At 42.2% G+C, this 18,599-nt stretch overlaps 1 protein-coding gene across 1 annotated transcript in view; it reads right to left on the bottom strand.

Moving 5' to 3' along the window:
* Nucleotides 1-18,599, bottom strand: part of aldh8a1 (aldehyde dehydrogenase 8 family, member A1) — a 43,459-nt gene that overhangs the window by 16,827 nt on the left and 8,033 nt on the right. Inside the window, exons 2-3 of the mRNA XM_072553999.1 lie at nucleotides 2,926-3,073; nucleotides 400-555 (exon numbers count right to left, since the gene is read on the bottom strand). Of these exons, the coding sequence (XP_072410100.1) occupies nucleotides 400-555; nucleotides 2,926-3,073 (304 nt within the window). The remainder of the gene's footprint in view (nucleotides 1-399; nucleotides 556-2,925; nucleotides 3,074-18,599) is intronic.

Raw genomic sequence — 18,599 nt, forward strand, 5'->3', positions numbered from 1 at the left:
ACCCAGTTCTAACTCACCCTTTCATGTGAATTCAACTTAGGCCAGCCCAGAGTGTACATTACCAGAGATGAATTAAGGTCAATGTTAGTTAGATCCAACTTCTTAGATCAGCCCCAGTCCCCCTCACTTCCCTGGTGACCAGGACCTGTGGCCTAGTCTGTCCTTCACGAGCTCTGCTTCTTAGCTAAAATACAATTCAAGATTTTATTGTTTAGCTCACTGCTTGGCACTATTAATGGCTTTGTTTATTGGTTATACATTTATTTAAATCAGCAATTTATTTGTGGCTCTTTTTACTGGAATCATATTATTGTGCCAAAGTTGACCTTTTGAAGTGTAGCCCCCTCAATTTGAAAGGTTTGACAACCCTATTATAAACCTTGACAACTGTTGCCTCACCTACTCCCACCGGAGTCCGTGTGGTGAAGTTTGTGCATCCCATATGGTCCATCTCTGCACATTCGGTTGTATAGTGCAGGATAATTGAGGCAAAGAAACGGAAATTATAAACTGCTCGAGGTATTTCCATGCTTCGGGCTGCAGTTATTGTTTTTCCTAAAATTTGAAAAGATAAAAAAAGAGTACTTGTGAAATTATTTAATTGGGTCTGTTTATGAAACCATATTCACAGTGAGGAAATCTGTCCAAATCTGTCCCTATATTGGTTAACATGACACACTGAAAATGTCCAAAACTTGACTACTCTACTCATACACAATTTGTTCCATTAATGGAATGTGAGCATGTTGGGGACTCCATTGACAGTCTGTCAGAACACTGGTTATTTAAAGAAAAAAAATCAAATGTTTACTTTTTAAATCAACAAGCATCTGTCAAAGAGAGACAGGCAGCTAGCTCCTTACTGATTGGGAAATGAGAGATTGGGAAGAGTACAATCCTCAGACATTTCTAAAATATACCACAACGACTGGGTTCTTGTTGAGGCATCTGTCTTGAAATACAGTTACAATACTATTTACATTGATTGAGTTTTTTGAAGAAGTAACAAAGAGGATTGATGAGGGCAGAGTAGTAGATGTGATCTATATGGACTTCAGTAAGGCTTTCAACAAGATTCCCCATGGGACACTGATTAGCAAGGTTAGATTTCATGGAATACAGGGAGAACTATTATCACAGATCCCTCTCAATCCACCTCATCATCTCAGGAAATGTTTTCCAAAACTTTCCCAAAGCCAAAAGTAAATCACTTAAAACACCCTAGCCATCAAATTGGGCTCATTGACATTTGGTTTTTAGACATTTAGCTGGTTTTAGGCTTCGGAATGCAAATAAGCCCATGCTCCTGAAGCCCATTTGAAACTGGAAAACATCCTTCAGTAGAAAAAGGTCCTGGGCTACTGGCATCTGCAAAAAATGTACCTACAGCCTGTTCATGCCTCTACCCTACATCTGCCAACTCTAACCATTGTGTAAGTCAAAGACGTAAATATTTACCATAATCACTGTGGCCCCTAGTCCCAAACTCTGCCCTTTAGGCCCAGTGCCACAAATCTGATGTTCTCCCCAACTGGATTTCTTGATTCTCAGTTTCTCAGTTGTGATCTCCCAACCACTCCTCCAAGTCTCCTACTCTACCCTGTCCCTATTTTCCAACTGACCCATGTCACTCCCTTTCCCCAACTAGAGGTCCTTAATTCAACCCATGATCCAGACTCCCTGATCCGAGGGCAGGATTTAATCAGCTCAATGGGGATGTTGTACACCAGCCAGAGAACTGGTGGGGGCTTTCAGGCACTTAAGTGGCCACCATTAGGTCTTCAGGATCCCAGCAACAGTTGTCATATGTGCTTAGAGCAGCTGACCAATCAAAAACTAGCAGCTCCTCTTGCCGTCAGCACACCCAGGAGCAGTGGCAAGTATCTGTATTGTACCTGTCAGAGGAATTCACTGTCTGTAGGGGTGGTAGTGGCAGAAACCCTCATAATATTTAAGAATTACTTAGATGTGCACTTGCAATGCCAAAGCATACAAGGCTATGAGCCAGGTGTTGAAAAATGGGATGAGATTAGTTAGGTGGTTGTGAATCCTTAGAATGCTCCACCCTCCAAGATTGTGAATTCTCCAGTGTTGAATATATTTGTGATAGAAAGATTTTTGATCTCCATGAATAACAGGGTACGGAAAGTGTGTCTGATTCACAACATTCTGAGTGAAGAAATCTCTCAACTCACTCCTAAACGAATGATCCATGATTCTGAGATTGTGTACCCTTCATGTTCTAGATTCCTCAACAGTGTCAGACAACCTCTCGGTTTTTACCCTGTCGGGATGAATACATTCGTGCTGCACTCCCTTGACTTTATAATGTTACAGTGTCATTCAATTGCGATGTTTAAGATGATGAAAGGAGTTGATAGGGTAAATCAAGAGAAACTATTTCCTCACATTGGAGATTCCTGGACAAGGGTACGATATTTATAAACAGAGCTAGGGCATTCAGCAACAATGACAGCAGTTACTTCTTCACACAGAAGGGTTCCAGAAATCTGCAACTCTCTCTTCTAAAAAGGAATAGGAGCCAAAGTCAGTTGAACATTTTGAAATTCAGGTTGCTGGCAATTTGGTGAGGCACAGCTATAGTTATTGAATGCTACGAAACCAAGGGTGGCCAATGATGGAATCACTGTGCTCTCGTTCATTTTTTTTTTATATTCTTGGCTTGAATAGTATCAGGATTCAAGCAATCAAACAATGCTCAGGTTGCATTTACGTTGAAGGGTGCAAGGCAAGCAGCAGTGTTTTTGTAAGAACTTTCCATTTTCAGAGGCAAGCACATGGTGCCAACAAATGATCTTCTGAGCACAGTAACCCACCAGCTCAACCGTGATTGTATAGATGCAATGGGATAGGTCCCAGCCACATCTCCAACACTTACAACACACTCACAGAAACCATCATTACCTTGGTCTTTCGATTCTGCTTGAGCAAATTCCTCCAGATGGGCCTCTATCAGGTCTGCCAGTTTATGTAGCACCTGGGATCGTTGCAAAGGACTCTTCGCTGACCATGCAGGGAAGGCATCTTTGGCAGCTTTGACAGCAGCATCCACCTACAGACAAAGAAAGTTTAAAACAACAATCAGGTCACAATATTTCAAATGCTTTCCATTTCTTCCACAGGCTTTTTCTGAAGTTATTTTCACAATCTTCAATTAGTCCATGGCTTTATTCTGCTTGACTGCACCTGGATCAATACAATCCTGTTTTTCTGAACAATGTTTGGTGCATAATCAATCAGTTAATGAAAAATACACTGTTTTGATACTTTGGAAACTCAGAGTGTGCCTATTTCACTGAGACATGGCAGTACCTGAGTTGCACAACATTTACTTATGAAACAGGCAAACCCAGTTTAAACATGACACGTGCTGGAAATCTAAAAGAAATACAGAAAATGCAGGAAATACACAGCAGGTCAGGCAGCATCTATAGGCTGGAGAAACAGAGTTCAGTATTCAGGTCAAAGATCTTTCATCACAACTGGCAAAAGTTAGAAATATACAGTAATGGGGTTTGTGCAAGGGGTAAGTGGGACCAGGAAAAAAAGAAATAGAGTGGAAGACAGGAGAGGCAAAAGTGAGGACTGCAGATGCTGGAAACCAGACGAGATTAGAGTGGTGCTGGAGAAGCACAGCAGGTCAGGCAGCATCCGAGGAGCAGGAAAATCGACATTTCGGGCAAAAGCTCTTCATCAGGGCTTTTGCCCGAAACATAGATTTTCTTGCTCCTCGGATGCTGCCTGACCTGCTATGCATTTCCAGCACCACTCTAAATGAAAGCTAGGAGAGTTTGAATGACTGAAGAGTTCACCTTCCAGAGCTGAAGGGTGTTTAAAGTCAGGCTCTCTGCTGTGTTTGGCATTCAATTCTTGAACTGAACATTTGCTGATTCCAAAAGTCTTCATCCATGTGTAGATCGATATACATTTTACATTATTAATACCATTTTCACATCACCTGCTAATTTAATATTGATTTTATTTCTGAAACCAGACTATCAGTCCATTACTGAAAGTTGATCTTTTGATTTAAAAATGTACACTTTCCTGTCGACACTGAACTCTGGGCAATTCTATTACTCCTTCAGAAAATAAGGTTTCCACTGACATCCAATCTAAACCTTCCTTTTAACTTTGCAGATTTCAGCTTTATTCATTGTGTAGGTCCTCTGATAGTTTACGCAGTGCTGGAGAAAGTCACTGAAGAAGAGAACATGCCTCACAAGTATGCGACACCCAGCCAGTAATTTCCAGGGAGAGACCCACTATTCCAAAAGAAGAAGTTGGGAAGTTGGGAAAATATTACACTAATGTTGTAAACAAACCAAAGCCAGCTTCATGTACAGGCAAAGCACATCCAGTGTTACCAAACATCACAGCTGTATTTGGCTTTGTGCGTTCGGCATTATTTCAAGGTATAGGTGTAAGTGAAACATAAGTGCAGATGTGTGATGTGTTTCATGGTTGCATTATTTGTTCAAGTCACCAAGTAGGTGCCTCCTCAAGGGCAATTAGGGATAGGCAAATCACTGTCAAGCTATCCAGCACTTCCCAAAACTATGAAGGAATAAAGAAAAGTTACACTATTTACAAAATGGCAATCTCCCCTCAGAACATAAGTTTGCGTAGTACTGTGATTTTGTCTATCATTGCTCAAGATCAAAAGGTGACAACTCAGAACTCAACATGCCCTAATTTATTTTAATACGTAACTGCTGAATTAAGTTTTCTCAACTTACTGGTCAAGGAAGGGCAATGTCATTCGATTCAAACACAAAACTGGGTTTTGTTCAAGTCTACACTTGATTGAAGCTCATTTTAAATTTAACAGACCTTCATTTAATTATATGTTTGGAAGCCTTTATAATTGAAAAATCAACTGACTCCAATTTGTTCATCAGATGCTACCTGAGTCTTACCAAAGTTTTCTAGTTACGTTTTAGATTTTCATCTGTATCTGACTTTTAGGGTTTTTTTGGTCCAGATTAAATGTGTTTGGAAACCATTTCTTTGACTGGGTTGGTTCAAATGCACCAGAGTTATTTAATTCTTCAGAGTGGTTTCATATTTCCAGGATAGCAAGCAAAGAAGCTGACATGTAAGGATATATAATTGTCAACAATGGACATGATCGTTAATTCCTACTTGATTGAAAATACAAGGTTATTAACTACAGCAAAATCTATTGTGCTATTACCATTCAATTCTCCTTTACTCCTTTGGCAGTTGTACCCTAAATCACAGTCAATGGTAGTGTCACTCTGCCACCTTCAGGAATCAAGGAATTGCATGAAAACTCAAAAAGCCAGGAAACCAAAACCAGTGCAGCGCTTTCTGGTTGATTCCTAGAAGCACGCAATATATTTACTCAGAGATCTTGGGAAAGCGAAATCCCCTCTGCGACACAAAGCAAAAATTAATTTACGGGAGTAAAATCAAAACAGGTCCAGAACTGTTTTGGTCCAAAAAAAGGATGGGGTGGGGTGGAGGGGGGGGTGTTAAAATCTCAAACACAGCCCCTGCCCATTTGATCTCTGGCATTCACTTGATGTTTGAATCCTCCACCATCTCCATGGGAAAAACCTATCTGGTTCATTAACATACTTTAGTGAACATTAGGACCATAATAGACCTTGCCTAGTCTGGTCTACATGTGACTCCAGACCCATAGCAATGTGGTTGACTCTTAACTGCCCTCTGAAATGGTTTAGCATGATACTCAGTTGTACCAACTGCTGGAAAGTCTCATATCAGAATGAAACCAGATGGACCCACCTGGCATCAAGCAGAAATGGCAGCCCAATAATCCTGCAAAGTCCTCCTCTCTAATATCTGGGAGAGCTGTCTCACAGACTAGTCAAGCAACAGCCTGACATATACATGGTGTCATATCTGAGAAACAATGTCCCAGTCATCACCATCGCCATCCCTGAATATGACCTGTTCCATTGGCAGGACAGGCCTGGCAGAGATGGTGGCACAGTGGTATACAGTCGGATGTGAGCTGCCCTGGAAGTCCTCAACATTGACTCTGGATCCTTTGAAGCTTGTGGCGTCAGGTCAAACATGGGAAAGAGAACCTCCTGCTGATGATCATGCACTGCCCTCTCTTGGCTGATGACTCTGTGCTCCTTGATGTTAAGCAACACTTGGAGGAAGCACTGAAGGTGGCTAGTACAGAATGTACTTTGGGTTGAGGATTTCACTGTTCACCACCAAGAGTGGCTCAGCAGCAGCGCTACTGATCGAGCTGGTCAGGTCCTAAAGGACATAGCTGCTAGACTTGGTCTGCGGCAAGTGGTGAAAGAACCAACAAGGGGGAGAACACATTTGACCTCGTCCTTACCAATCTAACCTCTGCAGATACATCTATCAAAGTGTCAGTAAGAGTGACACCCACACAGTCCATTTGAAGACAAAGTCCCACATTCACATTGAAAATACTTAGAGCACACTGTACAGCATTATCACCGTGCTAAATGGGACAGTCTTTGAACTGGATATCCATGAGTTGGCAATAGCAAAATCATAATCCAAACAAACTGCAACTCCTGGCCCAACATGTCCCCCGAACAACCATTACCATCAGGCCAGAGGATCAAATGCCAGAGAAGTTCAGCAGTTCTGGCAGCATCTATAGAAACAGAAACAGAGTTAATGTTTTGAATCCTGTATGACTCTTTTTCAGAACTGACCTTCTGAGTTTCTCCAGCATTCTCTGTGTTTGTTTCAGATTTCCAACATCAGCACTACTTTTCATTTGATTAAGCCAGGGTATGAATCCTTGTTCAATGGAGAGTGCAGGAGGGCATGCCAAGAGCAGTGCCAGGCATACCTAAATATAAGGTATCAACCTGCTGCAGCCACCAAACAGGACTACTTTTATGCCAAACAAAATAAGCAAGAAGTGATAGGCAGAGCTAAGTGATCCCACAACTAAGCTCCACAGTCCTGCCACATCCAACTGTTAAATAATTCACTGGAGGAGAAGGATCCACAAATATCCCCATCCTCAATAACAGAAGAGCCCAAGATATCAGTAGAAAAGATAAGGCTGAGCATTTGCAACAATCATTAGTCAGAAGTGCCAAGTGAATGATTCACCTTGGACTCCCCCAGAAATCCACAGCACCACAGAGATCAGTCTTGATGCAATTTGGTTCAATCCACGTGATATCAAGAGATAGTTGAAACCAAAGGCTTCCAGCTCTGACAAAAGTCTGTCATTAGTACTTGAAAATTTGAGCTCCAGATCTTACCACATCCTTAGCCAAGCTCTTGCGGTACAGTTACAACACTGGCATTTACCCAACAATGTGGAAATTTGCCCAGGTATGTTCTGTCCATAAAAAGCCAGACGTGGCCAATGGTCAAAGATATTATCATATGCCGTCAAGCAATAACCTGCTCACTGGCATCCAGTTTGGGTTCTGCCAGGACCATTCAGCTCCTGACCTCACTACAGCCTCGGTTCAAACATGGACAAAAGAGGTGAATTCCAGAGATAAGGTGAGAGTGACAGTCATTGACTTCAAGGCTGCATTCAACCAGGTGTGGCATCAAGTAGCCCGAACAAAACTGGAATAAATGGGTATCAGGGGGCAAATTCTCCACTTGTTAGTCATGCCTGGCACAATGATTGTGGTCGTTGGATGTCAGTCATCTCAGCTCCAAGACATCTCTGCAGGACTTCCTCAGGGTAATGTCTTAGTCTCAACCATCTTTAGCTGTTTGATCAATGACCTTCTCTCCATTGTAAGGTCAGAGTGGGGATGTTCACCAATGATTGCACAATGCTCAACACCATGCACAACTCCTCAGATAATGGAATCTATGTCCAAATATAGCAAGACTTAGATCACACCCAGGTTTGTGCTGACAAGTGGCAAGTAACATTGGGACTACACAAATGTCAGGCAATGACCATGGTCCAACAAGAGAGAATCTAACCATTGTCCCTTAACACTCAATAATGTTACCATAACTGAATCCTCACTATCAACATTCAGAGGTTATCTATAACCTGAAACTGAACTGGACCAAGCAAATAAATACACTGCCTTCAAGAGCAGATCAGAGGATTAGAAATCCTGCAGCAAATAATTCACTTCCTGACCCCCCCCCAAAGCTTGTCATTCATCAACAAAGCATTTGTCGGGAGTCTGATGGAATACTCCCACTTGCCTGGATGGGTGAAGCTCCAACAACACTTAAGAAGTTTGATACCCTTCAGGACAAAGCTTTCATTTGATTGCACCCCAACTAACTCCTTCAATGTTCATTCCCTCCACCTCTGATATTGAGTGAGAGCAGTGTGTAAAGCCCTACTGGACCAAAGGTCTGCACTCACATTAGGGAGAGAGGAACAACTGGTGATGGTTTAACCAGAGGGTTACCATGCCTCAGGTGAAGGCAGAGATTGAGAGGGAGAGTCCTTCATGATAACCTCAACTGGTGCAGGAATTGAACCCACACTGTTGACATCACAAACCAGCCATATCACCTCCAAGTGACACTGCAAAATCCCCCTAAGACTTTTTACACAGCATCTTATAAATCTGAAACCCCTACCAACGAGGAGAACAACGGCAGCAGATTAATGTGAACACCACCATTCCAAACCACATACAACCTTGACTTGGAACTGTATCGACAACTGATCCTACACTCTTGCTGGGTCTAATTCCTGAAATTCTCTCTTTCATAGTTCTGTCTGTGTACCTGCAGCACATTGACTGCAGCAGTTGAAGAAAGCATTTCACCAACACCTTCCAAGATGGGAAATAAGTGTTTGTTCACCCAGTGACGCCCACATTATTATATGACAATTTTCTTTTAAGAAATGAGATACTTAGTGCTGAAAACCATTCACTTCGGTTGCGGGCTGCATTCTGTAGCTCCCCAGAATAACCTTTCTTTCATGTAGCTCCCCAGAATAACCTTTCTTTCAGCTTCATTATGAACATTTACTCATCCCAGAATGATCAACCTATGTTGTGATTAACTATTTGTCTTCACATATCATAGGATAATGATCATGACCATTCTTGAGATGCCAATTTCTAGTTGCTGATCTAAACTGGTTAGTGAACTTAGATTCACTAGATCATCAACCCTCAGCATGCTGCCACTCCCTTCCTAATCACTTAGCTGTAGAAATAAATATTCAACTAAATTTTGCAACCAGAGAAGATGCAAGGACCTTGGTGTACATTTTGAAAAATACCAATGCCAGAACCCGGGCTCAAGCAAATGTTTTTTTTCAGAACTGCAAAGAGGTCAGGGGAGCTGTGCTTGATTAAGGGAGGTAATGCCTTTGTATTGACAAGTGGCACATCAAACAAACAAGCTTAGTTTGGACTGGCATGGGTGGGGGAAGTATAGATATGCATTTATAAGGTAGAAGAGGAAGGTGCTGTGCTGTACCTGTAGTAGGAATGAGACAACATTACGGCTAATGGAATCCACTATGAAACACGTTGCGTATTTGTGCAGTATTAATCCAGGTCATTATGTTTGAACCTCATTATCTGGTTCTATGGACTAGGAAGGCAAAATAATTTAAAAACAGATCACAATTGATTTGCTATCCTTCCTCTCATTCCTCAACTGATCGGACAAATTGCTTATTTGATCCCAGAATATTTAGAAAGAAGGTGTCCTTCATCAAGGCATTTATTTTCTGTTAGCCATGCCAAAAAGTGTATTGATTTGAGCTCTCCCTTTTCTGCATAAAATTAAGTTGTTTCTGTTAAAAAAAAATTAAATTTGCATATTTTTCATGCTGTTATTGGGATAAGATTAATACACCTGTGAATGGGTTGGACCATGCTGTAGTTTGCGATTGTATTTAGCGCTATAAGATAAAGTCACTATCATCCCAGATGCCTTAGAGGGCTCCTTGCTCTCTGATTAGAGAGAGATGAATCATAGTGAGTTTAACCTGAGGGGCACCATGTGCCAGTTGGCGAGGTAAAGTTGAGAAGGTGGTACCTTTATGGTAACCTCATCTAGTGTGGGAATTGATTCTGTACTGTAGGCAACACTCTGTATTGCCATTCAGCTATCCAGCCAACTGAGCTCACTGAACCCTATAAACTAGGCCAATAGGCCAATAAAATGTAACTTGGTACATTTATAAGGCACACGTCATATTCCATTATAGTTTGAGGCAATAGGTTTTCTTTTAAATGTCAACTGTACAATGCTCACTTACATTTTTAAGGATTCTTTAACACTCAACTCCTGACAGTTAATTGTTAGCCATGATCATAAATTGTTACTCTGTTATTTCAAGGGCTAGCAACTATACAAAACGCTGGTGTGGCCACACTTGGAATATTGTGTACAGGTCTGGTCGCCCCATTACAGGAAGGATGTGGAAGCATTGGAAAAGGTTCAGAGGAGATTTACCAGGATGTTGCCTGGTCTGGAGGGAAGGTATTATGAGGAAAGGCTGAGAGACTTGAGTCTGTTCTCATTGGAAAGAAGAAGGCTAAGAGGGGATTTGATAGAGACATACAAGATGGTCAGTGGATTAGATAGGGTAGACAGGGAAAGACTTTTTCCTAGGATGATGATGTCAGCTGGTACGAGAGGGCATAACTACAAATTGAGGGGTGATAGATTTAAGACAGATGTCAGAGGCAGGTTCTTTACGCAGAGAGTGGTAAGGGCGTGGAATGCCCTACCTGCTAATGTAGTCAACTCAGCCACATTCGGGAGATTTAAACAATCCTTAGATAAGAACATGGATGATTTTGGGATAGTGTAGAGGGACAAGCTGAAAATAGTTCACAGGTCGGCGCAACATCGAGGGCCGATGTTCTATGTTCTATAGCACAGCTTATGGTGGAACTGTAAATGACAGATTGCAGCTTCAGGCATCCCAGCTTTACCTGTGCTGGCTCTGAATTCTCAAGTTGCTGTCAGATTCAGATAAACAATAGCAGCGAACACTACATAGGCCAGAATGAACAGCAACAAACACAGTGATACAGATAAGAAACATTCACTCCTGATAGTCGCTGCTGTGACATATTATCCTGAAATTTAACTTTTAGACTTGCTCACAATAGACTGGCTGGCAGGCAATGGACCAGGACTCACAGCATCAGTATTGTGCTTTTAGATTTTGCTGATCGATTGGAGTGATGTGTGTAATTATGATATGCATCTATCTGTTGAAGCTTCCTTCACCAAAGATGACAGATAGAATGGTGCCATTCCACAACTGGCAAGTGAGAGACCACAAGTGAATGACACAAACAAAATACAAAAAGCAGCAAGAAATTATGTGCAATTCAGGCCTCCTCTGGTATCTAATAATACCATGTCTGCTCTGACCGTAATCACAAATCCTACCTTCCAATCCAACCCTGATAACCTTCCAGTCCTTCTTCACCAAGGATCTATCAACCTCTAGCTTAAGAATATTCAAAGTCACAGCTTCCATCATTTTTTCAAGAAGGGAGTAACAATTTTGCCTCAGTGAGTTAAAGTGTCTCTGTGGCTCCCTGAGATATCCCTAGGCTTTGCATCGTGGGCTATAAGGACACCCAGAAATATTCTATTCCCAACACTCATGAGGAAATAGCTTCCTCCAAACTGAAGCCGGCTTATCTGAAAATGGCCATGAAGCTGAGAAGCAAAAGTGTGCCCTCTCCATTGTGGGTACAGTGCTGCGAGAGCTCCATCGATTTTATCAGGAAAGGTGAATGATAAAATGGCGTGTTTGAGTGCTAACCCACATGATCTGATAGACCTCTCCTGCACAGCACTGGAATGACTGACACATACTGCAGCTCTGCCTCCTTCTCTTTGTTGAGGTACTGCCTCACATCCCCCCCAACCTGGCCACAATTAACCTCATTCTCACACCCACCCATCTCTCCACAAACATTGTCATTCTACTGGTCACACTCTGAACGCTCTACTCTCTTTCCTTGCAGCAGAAAGCACAAACAGAGGCAGGGAACCAGTCAGAGGCTCTCCAGACAGAACCACCTTAACCAAGTAGATGACAATGCACTGGTGATAAAGCAGAGTCTGAACAATGCATAGCCATTGATAATGGAGATGAGTTTTTCACACCTACTCTCTGACAGGATTGGATCACACAGCCACATGCACAGAATGCTCCCTCACACTGACATAATCTTAACAACCACTGAAATATGTTGATCCACATACTTTGACAGTGAACTTTTATTTTTGTCAGTTTTAATTTATGATTTTCAGGGTGGCACGGTGGCTCAGTGGTGAGCACTGTAGTCTCACAGCGCCAGGGTCCCAGATTCGATTCCAGCCTCGGGCGACTGTCTGTGTGCACATTCTCCCCATGTCAGTGTGGGTTTCCTCCAGGTGCTCCAGTTTCCTCCCACCGTCCAAAGATGTGCAGGCCAGGTGAATTGGCCATGCTAACTTGCCCATAGTGTTAGGTGCATTAGTCAGGGTAAATATAGGATAGGGGAATGGGTCTGGGTGGGTTACTCTTTGGTGGGTTGGTGTGGACTTGTTGGACCGAAGGGCCTGTTTCCACATTGTAGGGAATCTAATCTAATCTAATCTAATCTAATCACTCCCAGAAACTGCAACCATTGACAATGAACTGGTGTCAGAGGTGGACAACAAGTCCTCAGACACCCCGAGGAAGCACCATTGTCAACAGCCTAGATGCATATATCAGAGCAGCTGTGTTGTTACAGGGAAGCTATGCATCATAAGCAAATAAGGAAAATGTATAGGAGATCAGGACAGCAGTGGGGAATCCCCATTGGAGAACACAGAAATCTCAGAGCCCTGTTCACCTGAATGCAGGCACTGAGCTGCAGGGCCCAATGATGAAGAGGACCACTCAGAGCCACAGCAGAAAATGTGTAAGCTTCTATCAGATTTCCATAGGCACCACACACCCATGGAAGAAAGATTGCATGAATTTACCTTGGACGTGAGTGCCATGATGACTTGAACCACTGTGTTAACATCTACCTCCATAGAAAGAGTGATCCATTAGGAAGCATCAGGCATCTGTGTTTATGGTGTTCCTGACTAATGGCCTACATATTCAGTTTCTCACTTCAAACAGGCTGGAGAGAAACCTCACCTTGGCTATTCAACACTTTGCTCAACTGCAACAAACTGCACCCCCACTCTAGACAAAAGGGAAAGCAAGAGCAGGCCATTAGACAAGGAATGAAGAAAGGACACATGGAGGTAGGATCTCTCCACAAAGTGAACGCACTCCTGCCCAATGCTTCCACCCCATCCCATGCATCTTCCCAGTCAGATTCCCACATGCTGACCTGTACAACAAGGGGCAGGGCAGTGGCACCTTCACGGGCACCATGATCCAGAGGATGGTGGCCAAAAGGAATGAAGTATTCAGAGCACTGGAATGGGCAGCTTGCTCCTCATTCTGATAATAAGGTCGCACCAAGTAGCAGCAGCAGGAAAGGGAGAGAAACTCGCTGCATTTTTACACAGCACCTGGGTGTCTCAAACTTTGCTTAGCTGTCAGTTTCAATGCTGAAAACTATAACCTCTATTTCAAAGTTCCATTATCCGGCCGCCTCTATCTTTATATACTGGTTGCCTGGTGACCTTGAGAAAAACACGATGAGAATAGTAGAAAACCAGCGATGGGTTTCAGTGGGAGTGTTAGACTGTTATCTCTGGCATCACTTTGTGCTGGGGGCTCGATGTAGTTTACAGTAACAGCAGACTCACCTGTCCCAAAGAGGATTCCTACATGCTCGAAAGCGAGTTCTTGTTAAGGGTAGAAGTGGGTGACCAGCTTTTTAAAAATGTTTTAAGAACCTGTGCGCATTGACCAATCATTGCCAGATTGAGGGACCCAGAGTCGGGGAGAGGGGTACACTGACAGCAACCCACCCATCTTCAAGGAGAATCCTCTACACATCCCCTGCATCCCCACAAGCCACTCCTCACTATCACCTATCTGTGCCTGAGTCCCTCCATGGTTTGAGACCTTGCGTGGGTGTAGTACCAGCAGCAGCCACTGCCTCCCTGTTGGCCTCTAAATTGTGGGCAGGTTTCTGCAGGCAGGTGAAAGTGAGGACTGCAGATGCTGGAGATTAGAGTCAACAGGGCGGTGCTGGAAAGGCATTTCAGGTCAGGCAGCGGCCGAAGAGCAGGAGAATCGACGTTTCGGGCAAAAGCCCTTCCTCATTCTGCAGGCAGGGTCCAAGGGGTCCTGGATCCCACCATATGCTTACTGAAAGCCTGTAACTGCCGGAATGGCACAAGATACACTGACCCTTCCTCTTCCGAAGGTATGCAGCAACATTGATGTTAGAAGACAGGTAAGCAGCCGATCACAAACAGCAAACCTGTTCAAGCACTGCTTCACTTTTAGTTCCATTTCCAGACTGGGAAATAAATGATTACGTTTAGAGTCATAGAGATGTACAGACCCTTCGGTCCAGCTCATCCATCCATGCCGACCAGATACCCCAACCCAATCTGGTCCCACCTGCCAGTACCCAGCCCAAATCCCTAAACCTATGCCCTCTAGTTCTGGATTCCCCCACTCCAGGGAAAATACCTTGTCTATTTATCCTATCCATGTCCCTCATGATTTTATAAACCTCTATAAGGTCACCCCTCAGCCTCTGACACTCGAGGGAAAACAGCCCTAGCCTATTCAACATCTCCCGATAGCTCAAATCCACCAACCCTGGCAACATCCTTGTAAATCTTTTCTGAACCCTTTCAAGTTTCACAATATTCTTCCAATACGAAGGAGACCACAATTGCACGCAATATTCCAAAAGTGGCCTAATCAATGCCCTGTACAGCCGCAACATGACCTCCCAACTCCTGTACTCAATACTCTGACCAATAAAGGAAAGCACACCAAATACCTTCTTCACTATCCTATCTACCTGGATTCCACTTTCAAGGAGCTATGAACCTGCACTCCAAGGTCTCTTTGTTCAGCAACACTCCCTAGGATCTTACCATTAAGTGGATAAGTCCTGCTAAGATTTGCTTTCCCAAAGTGTTTGGATTGAGACAGAAGCTAAATTAAGAATAAACAAACTAGGAAAAGAAAAAGAAAATGTAGTTTTTAAAAATGTAAAATATTTGTTTGGAGAAATTTAACATTCTATAAATATAAAATTAGGTATTCAGGTCAGTGAGGGTATATAGCAGAATTTGGTATGTCATTAAAACATAGTTACACTTCATTAGGGTACAACTATTTTGAAGTTTTTTACAACAAAACGAATTGCATTAGAGTACAAATGCTCACCACTTCAACAGATTTATATCGAAAGCAATCTGTGAGGTGAAGGGGATAAAGGACAGGGTTAACAGTGGCGCAACCTTTGGAGAAGCAGAGAATTGTCAGAAACTTCCAGATTCCCATAAATATTCTGCACATGTGCAGATCCCAAATGTGTCAACGTCAACGGGACACAGGTGACAAACATTGACCAATCTGCTGCCATAATGCAAATCTATTTTCAAATCCTTAGCAGCAGCTCTCATTTCATCACATTTGAATAACTGCTTTTACTTAAAAATAATGTCTCATTTCTCCAGAACAATCATATTTACAGAAACAGAACTCTTTCTATCATGACACAACTTTGAAATGAATCATTACCTCAGGGTACACGGTTAAGTACACACAGTCAGTTCAAAGTGCAAAAGGCTATTGATAAAGCCGCAAAAAGATCTTGAGATTGTTTACAGCATCTGACTGAGTGATTTACTTTGATATCACGATAGTTTCAAAGACTATATTCTGGCAGATTATAGATCATATCATGAATTTTCTTATTTTAGAAAATAAGAACACAGAAATCTGGTCTGTGTTTTCTGACAATCTGGGTAAATGAGAGACTTGGCGTTCTTTGATAAAATTTTTAACTTTTGTGATGACTCCGGGAATAGTTAGGCTTGATTTCAAGTGTACTGTTCCCCGTGAGGCATGACAACTTTTCATAGTGCGAAGTGAGAAAAATAGATCTGGCTAAAAGCGGGTTGGTAAAAGTGGGAGGACGTGAGGTTAAATGTGTTAAATGGGCCTGCAAAGAGAATAAGGAGAGAAACTGCTTCACAGTCGCAATAAATACAATCAAATATATTGAACAGTGGGTTATGTTTAAAATATACATTTGAGGCTTCCACTCGCTCAGAATTCATAACCTTATTATTTAAACTTCAGTTTCATTTTGCATTTTAACAACTTAGTCAGGGTAAGGGAAGGACAAAATGATAAAAATATTTTATCACGATACAGTTCAAAACCTTGAAAGTGGGTAAATGCTCCAGAATTGCTGTGCAAGTTAATTGGAGGAGGAAAGGTCTGATAATACTGATGAAAGAAAAGAGTTTGTTCATCATCTGAATCCTCAGATTACAACCACCTCATCCTCTGGGATCTTCTGGAAACAAAAATAACTGCACCTTTAGGTTCCTCCTCATTCCCTTTCCCTCACAACTCCAAAAATTGTAAACAGTTAACAGACTTTTTATCACTATGTTCGGGACTTCTTTGAACTTGTCTTGTTCATGAGACCTACCTCTTTGTTCCCTTGAGCCTATTCCCACTGAACCATTTCCTGTGCTAGCTGACATTCTAATGACTGCCTCTCCTCACTTTAAAATCACTGTCATCAACACCTTCATCAAAAAAAATTCAACCTTGACTCTCTGTCCTTGCAAACCAGTACTGCACATCCCACCTCCCTTTGCACTCCAAAGGTCTTGAACATGTTACTGCTTCCCAAATATGCACTTAAACTGCCTGCAGATTGCCATACATATCTTTCCGATGTGTTTGCGACTGTGAAGCAGTTTCTCTCCTTATTCTCTTTGCAGGCCCATTTAACACATTTAACCTCACGTCCTCCCACTTTTACCAACCCGCTTTTAGCCAGATCTATTTTTCTCACTTCGCACTATGAAAAGTTGTCATGCCTCACGGGGAACAGTACACTTGAAATCAAGCCTAACTATTCCCGGAGTCATCACAAAAGTTAAAAATTTTATCAAAGAACGCCAAGTCTCTCATTTACCCAGATTGTCAGAAAACACAGACCAGATTTCTGCACTTCATGAAGGACTACTATTTACTAGAAATAAACACAGCTAAACAACTATGATCTGTCAATATATAACTCACTAGATAAAACTCTAATCCCTATATTAATCCCCTCTACACACATACAGTCAGACCAAAAAAGGTATTAGAGGTGTAAGTGGAAAAGTGCTGGCGAACAATTCAATGGCCCCAGTCCATAGGGTTTGCTGAGATGCTCTTCAATCTCTCTTCTCCTAATTATTTACATTGCTCTGTATGAGGCAGAGGCAGTTGGTGAGCCTGCAAAGCCTTTTAGTTACTACAGGGTGACCCCCCTATCCACCGGTCCTGATTCCGCGATTTCAGTTATCCATGGTTTACTGCAGCCCGAACATATTACAGGGAACATTCCAGAACCAGGGGCCAGGTGGCTGCCAGGAAGGTAAACTTCCCATTTAAATTAATGGATTTGCTCCAATCCGTGGGTTCAGACTTTTGCGGTAGGTCTTGGAACATATATCCCGCGAGTACGAGGGGATTACTGTAGTTAACGGCCACAGTTTACAGCAACTGGTGAGGGAAAATAAACTGGCTATCTTCAGACTTCAGTTATTTTGCTGGACTGAAAGACTCACTATCTGCCCTTTGCAGCAGTCCTAAGGTTTCTGCCAGTATCATGCACATCCACAAACTGTTCCACTACTCAGCAGCCAATGAGATAATTGTTGTGAGGCAGATGGGCTTTGATATCCACAACTGGTCAGAATTCCACAAACCAATAAGTAACCTGTTGCTAGCTGAATCTTACTTTGTCCATACCCCTGGGGCAGGCCCATAGTCAAACAGCCTCCCCCATTGTTAGAACAAAGCAGTAGTATGAACACAACTTACAGTGAGTTTCAGCAATTGGTTTTAAAAGTAGAGCAATTACTTTCACAATCCTTGGTTTTCAAAGCTATTTTGAATTTCAGTCTACAATCAATAATACAGAAAAATAAAAAGACATATTTTCAAAGTTGCACCCTCCAAGAATCTATCGTTATTTCTTATCCACATTCTGGATTTTAAAAAAAATCATTTGAAGTGGAATACGTTTCTGTATGCACACTGATGACATCCAAATCTATCTCTCCACCATCTGTTTCAATCACACCTCTGAATCCATGCAGTCAGTTTGCTTGTCTGACCTAGTCTCAGAAAAGCCCCAATTTTCTTGAATTAAATACTGAGGAGACCAAAACTATTGTCCCGCAAAATGCAGTCCATATCCTGACCGTTATATCTATTTATATCTTCAGCTATCAATTCCTCATATACCTTGAGCTGAGCCTCCAATATCATATATTCTCCAGTATCAAGGCCATCTCTATAGGTATCCCTGTAAAGACTGGGATTGTTGGGTGTGGAGGTTACAAAACTCTTGGATTCAAGAGCGTGTTAACCAAACTTCTATTCATTGACTCTCTCACACTCTGTTAACTTCAGCTCATTCAGTTTATACATAAAACTACACCAAGTCATG

This window comes from Chiloscyllium punctatum, chromosome 3 (genome assembly GCF_047496795.1).
Source record: "Chiloscyllium punctatum isolate Juve2018m chromosome 3, sChiPun1.3, whole genome shotgun sequence".
NCBI lineage: Eukaryota > Metazoa > Chordata > Chondrichthyes > Orectolobiformes > Hemiscylliidae > Chiloscyllium > Chiloscyllium punctatum.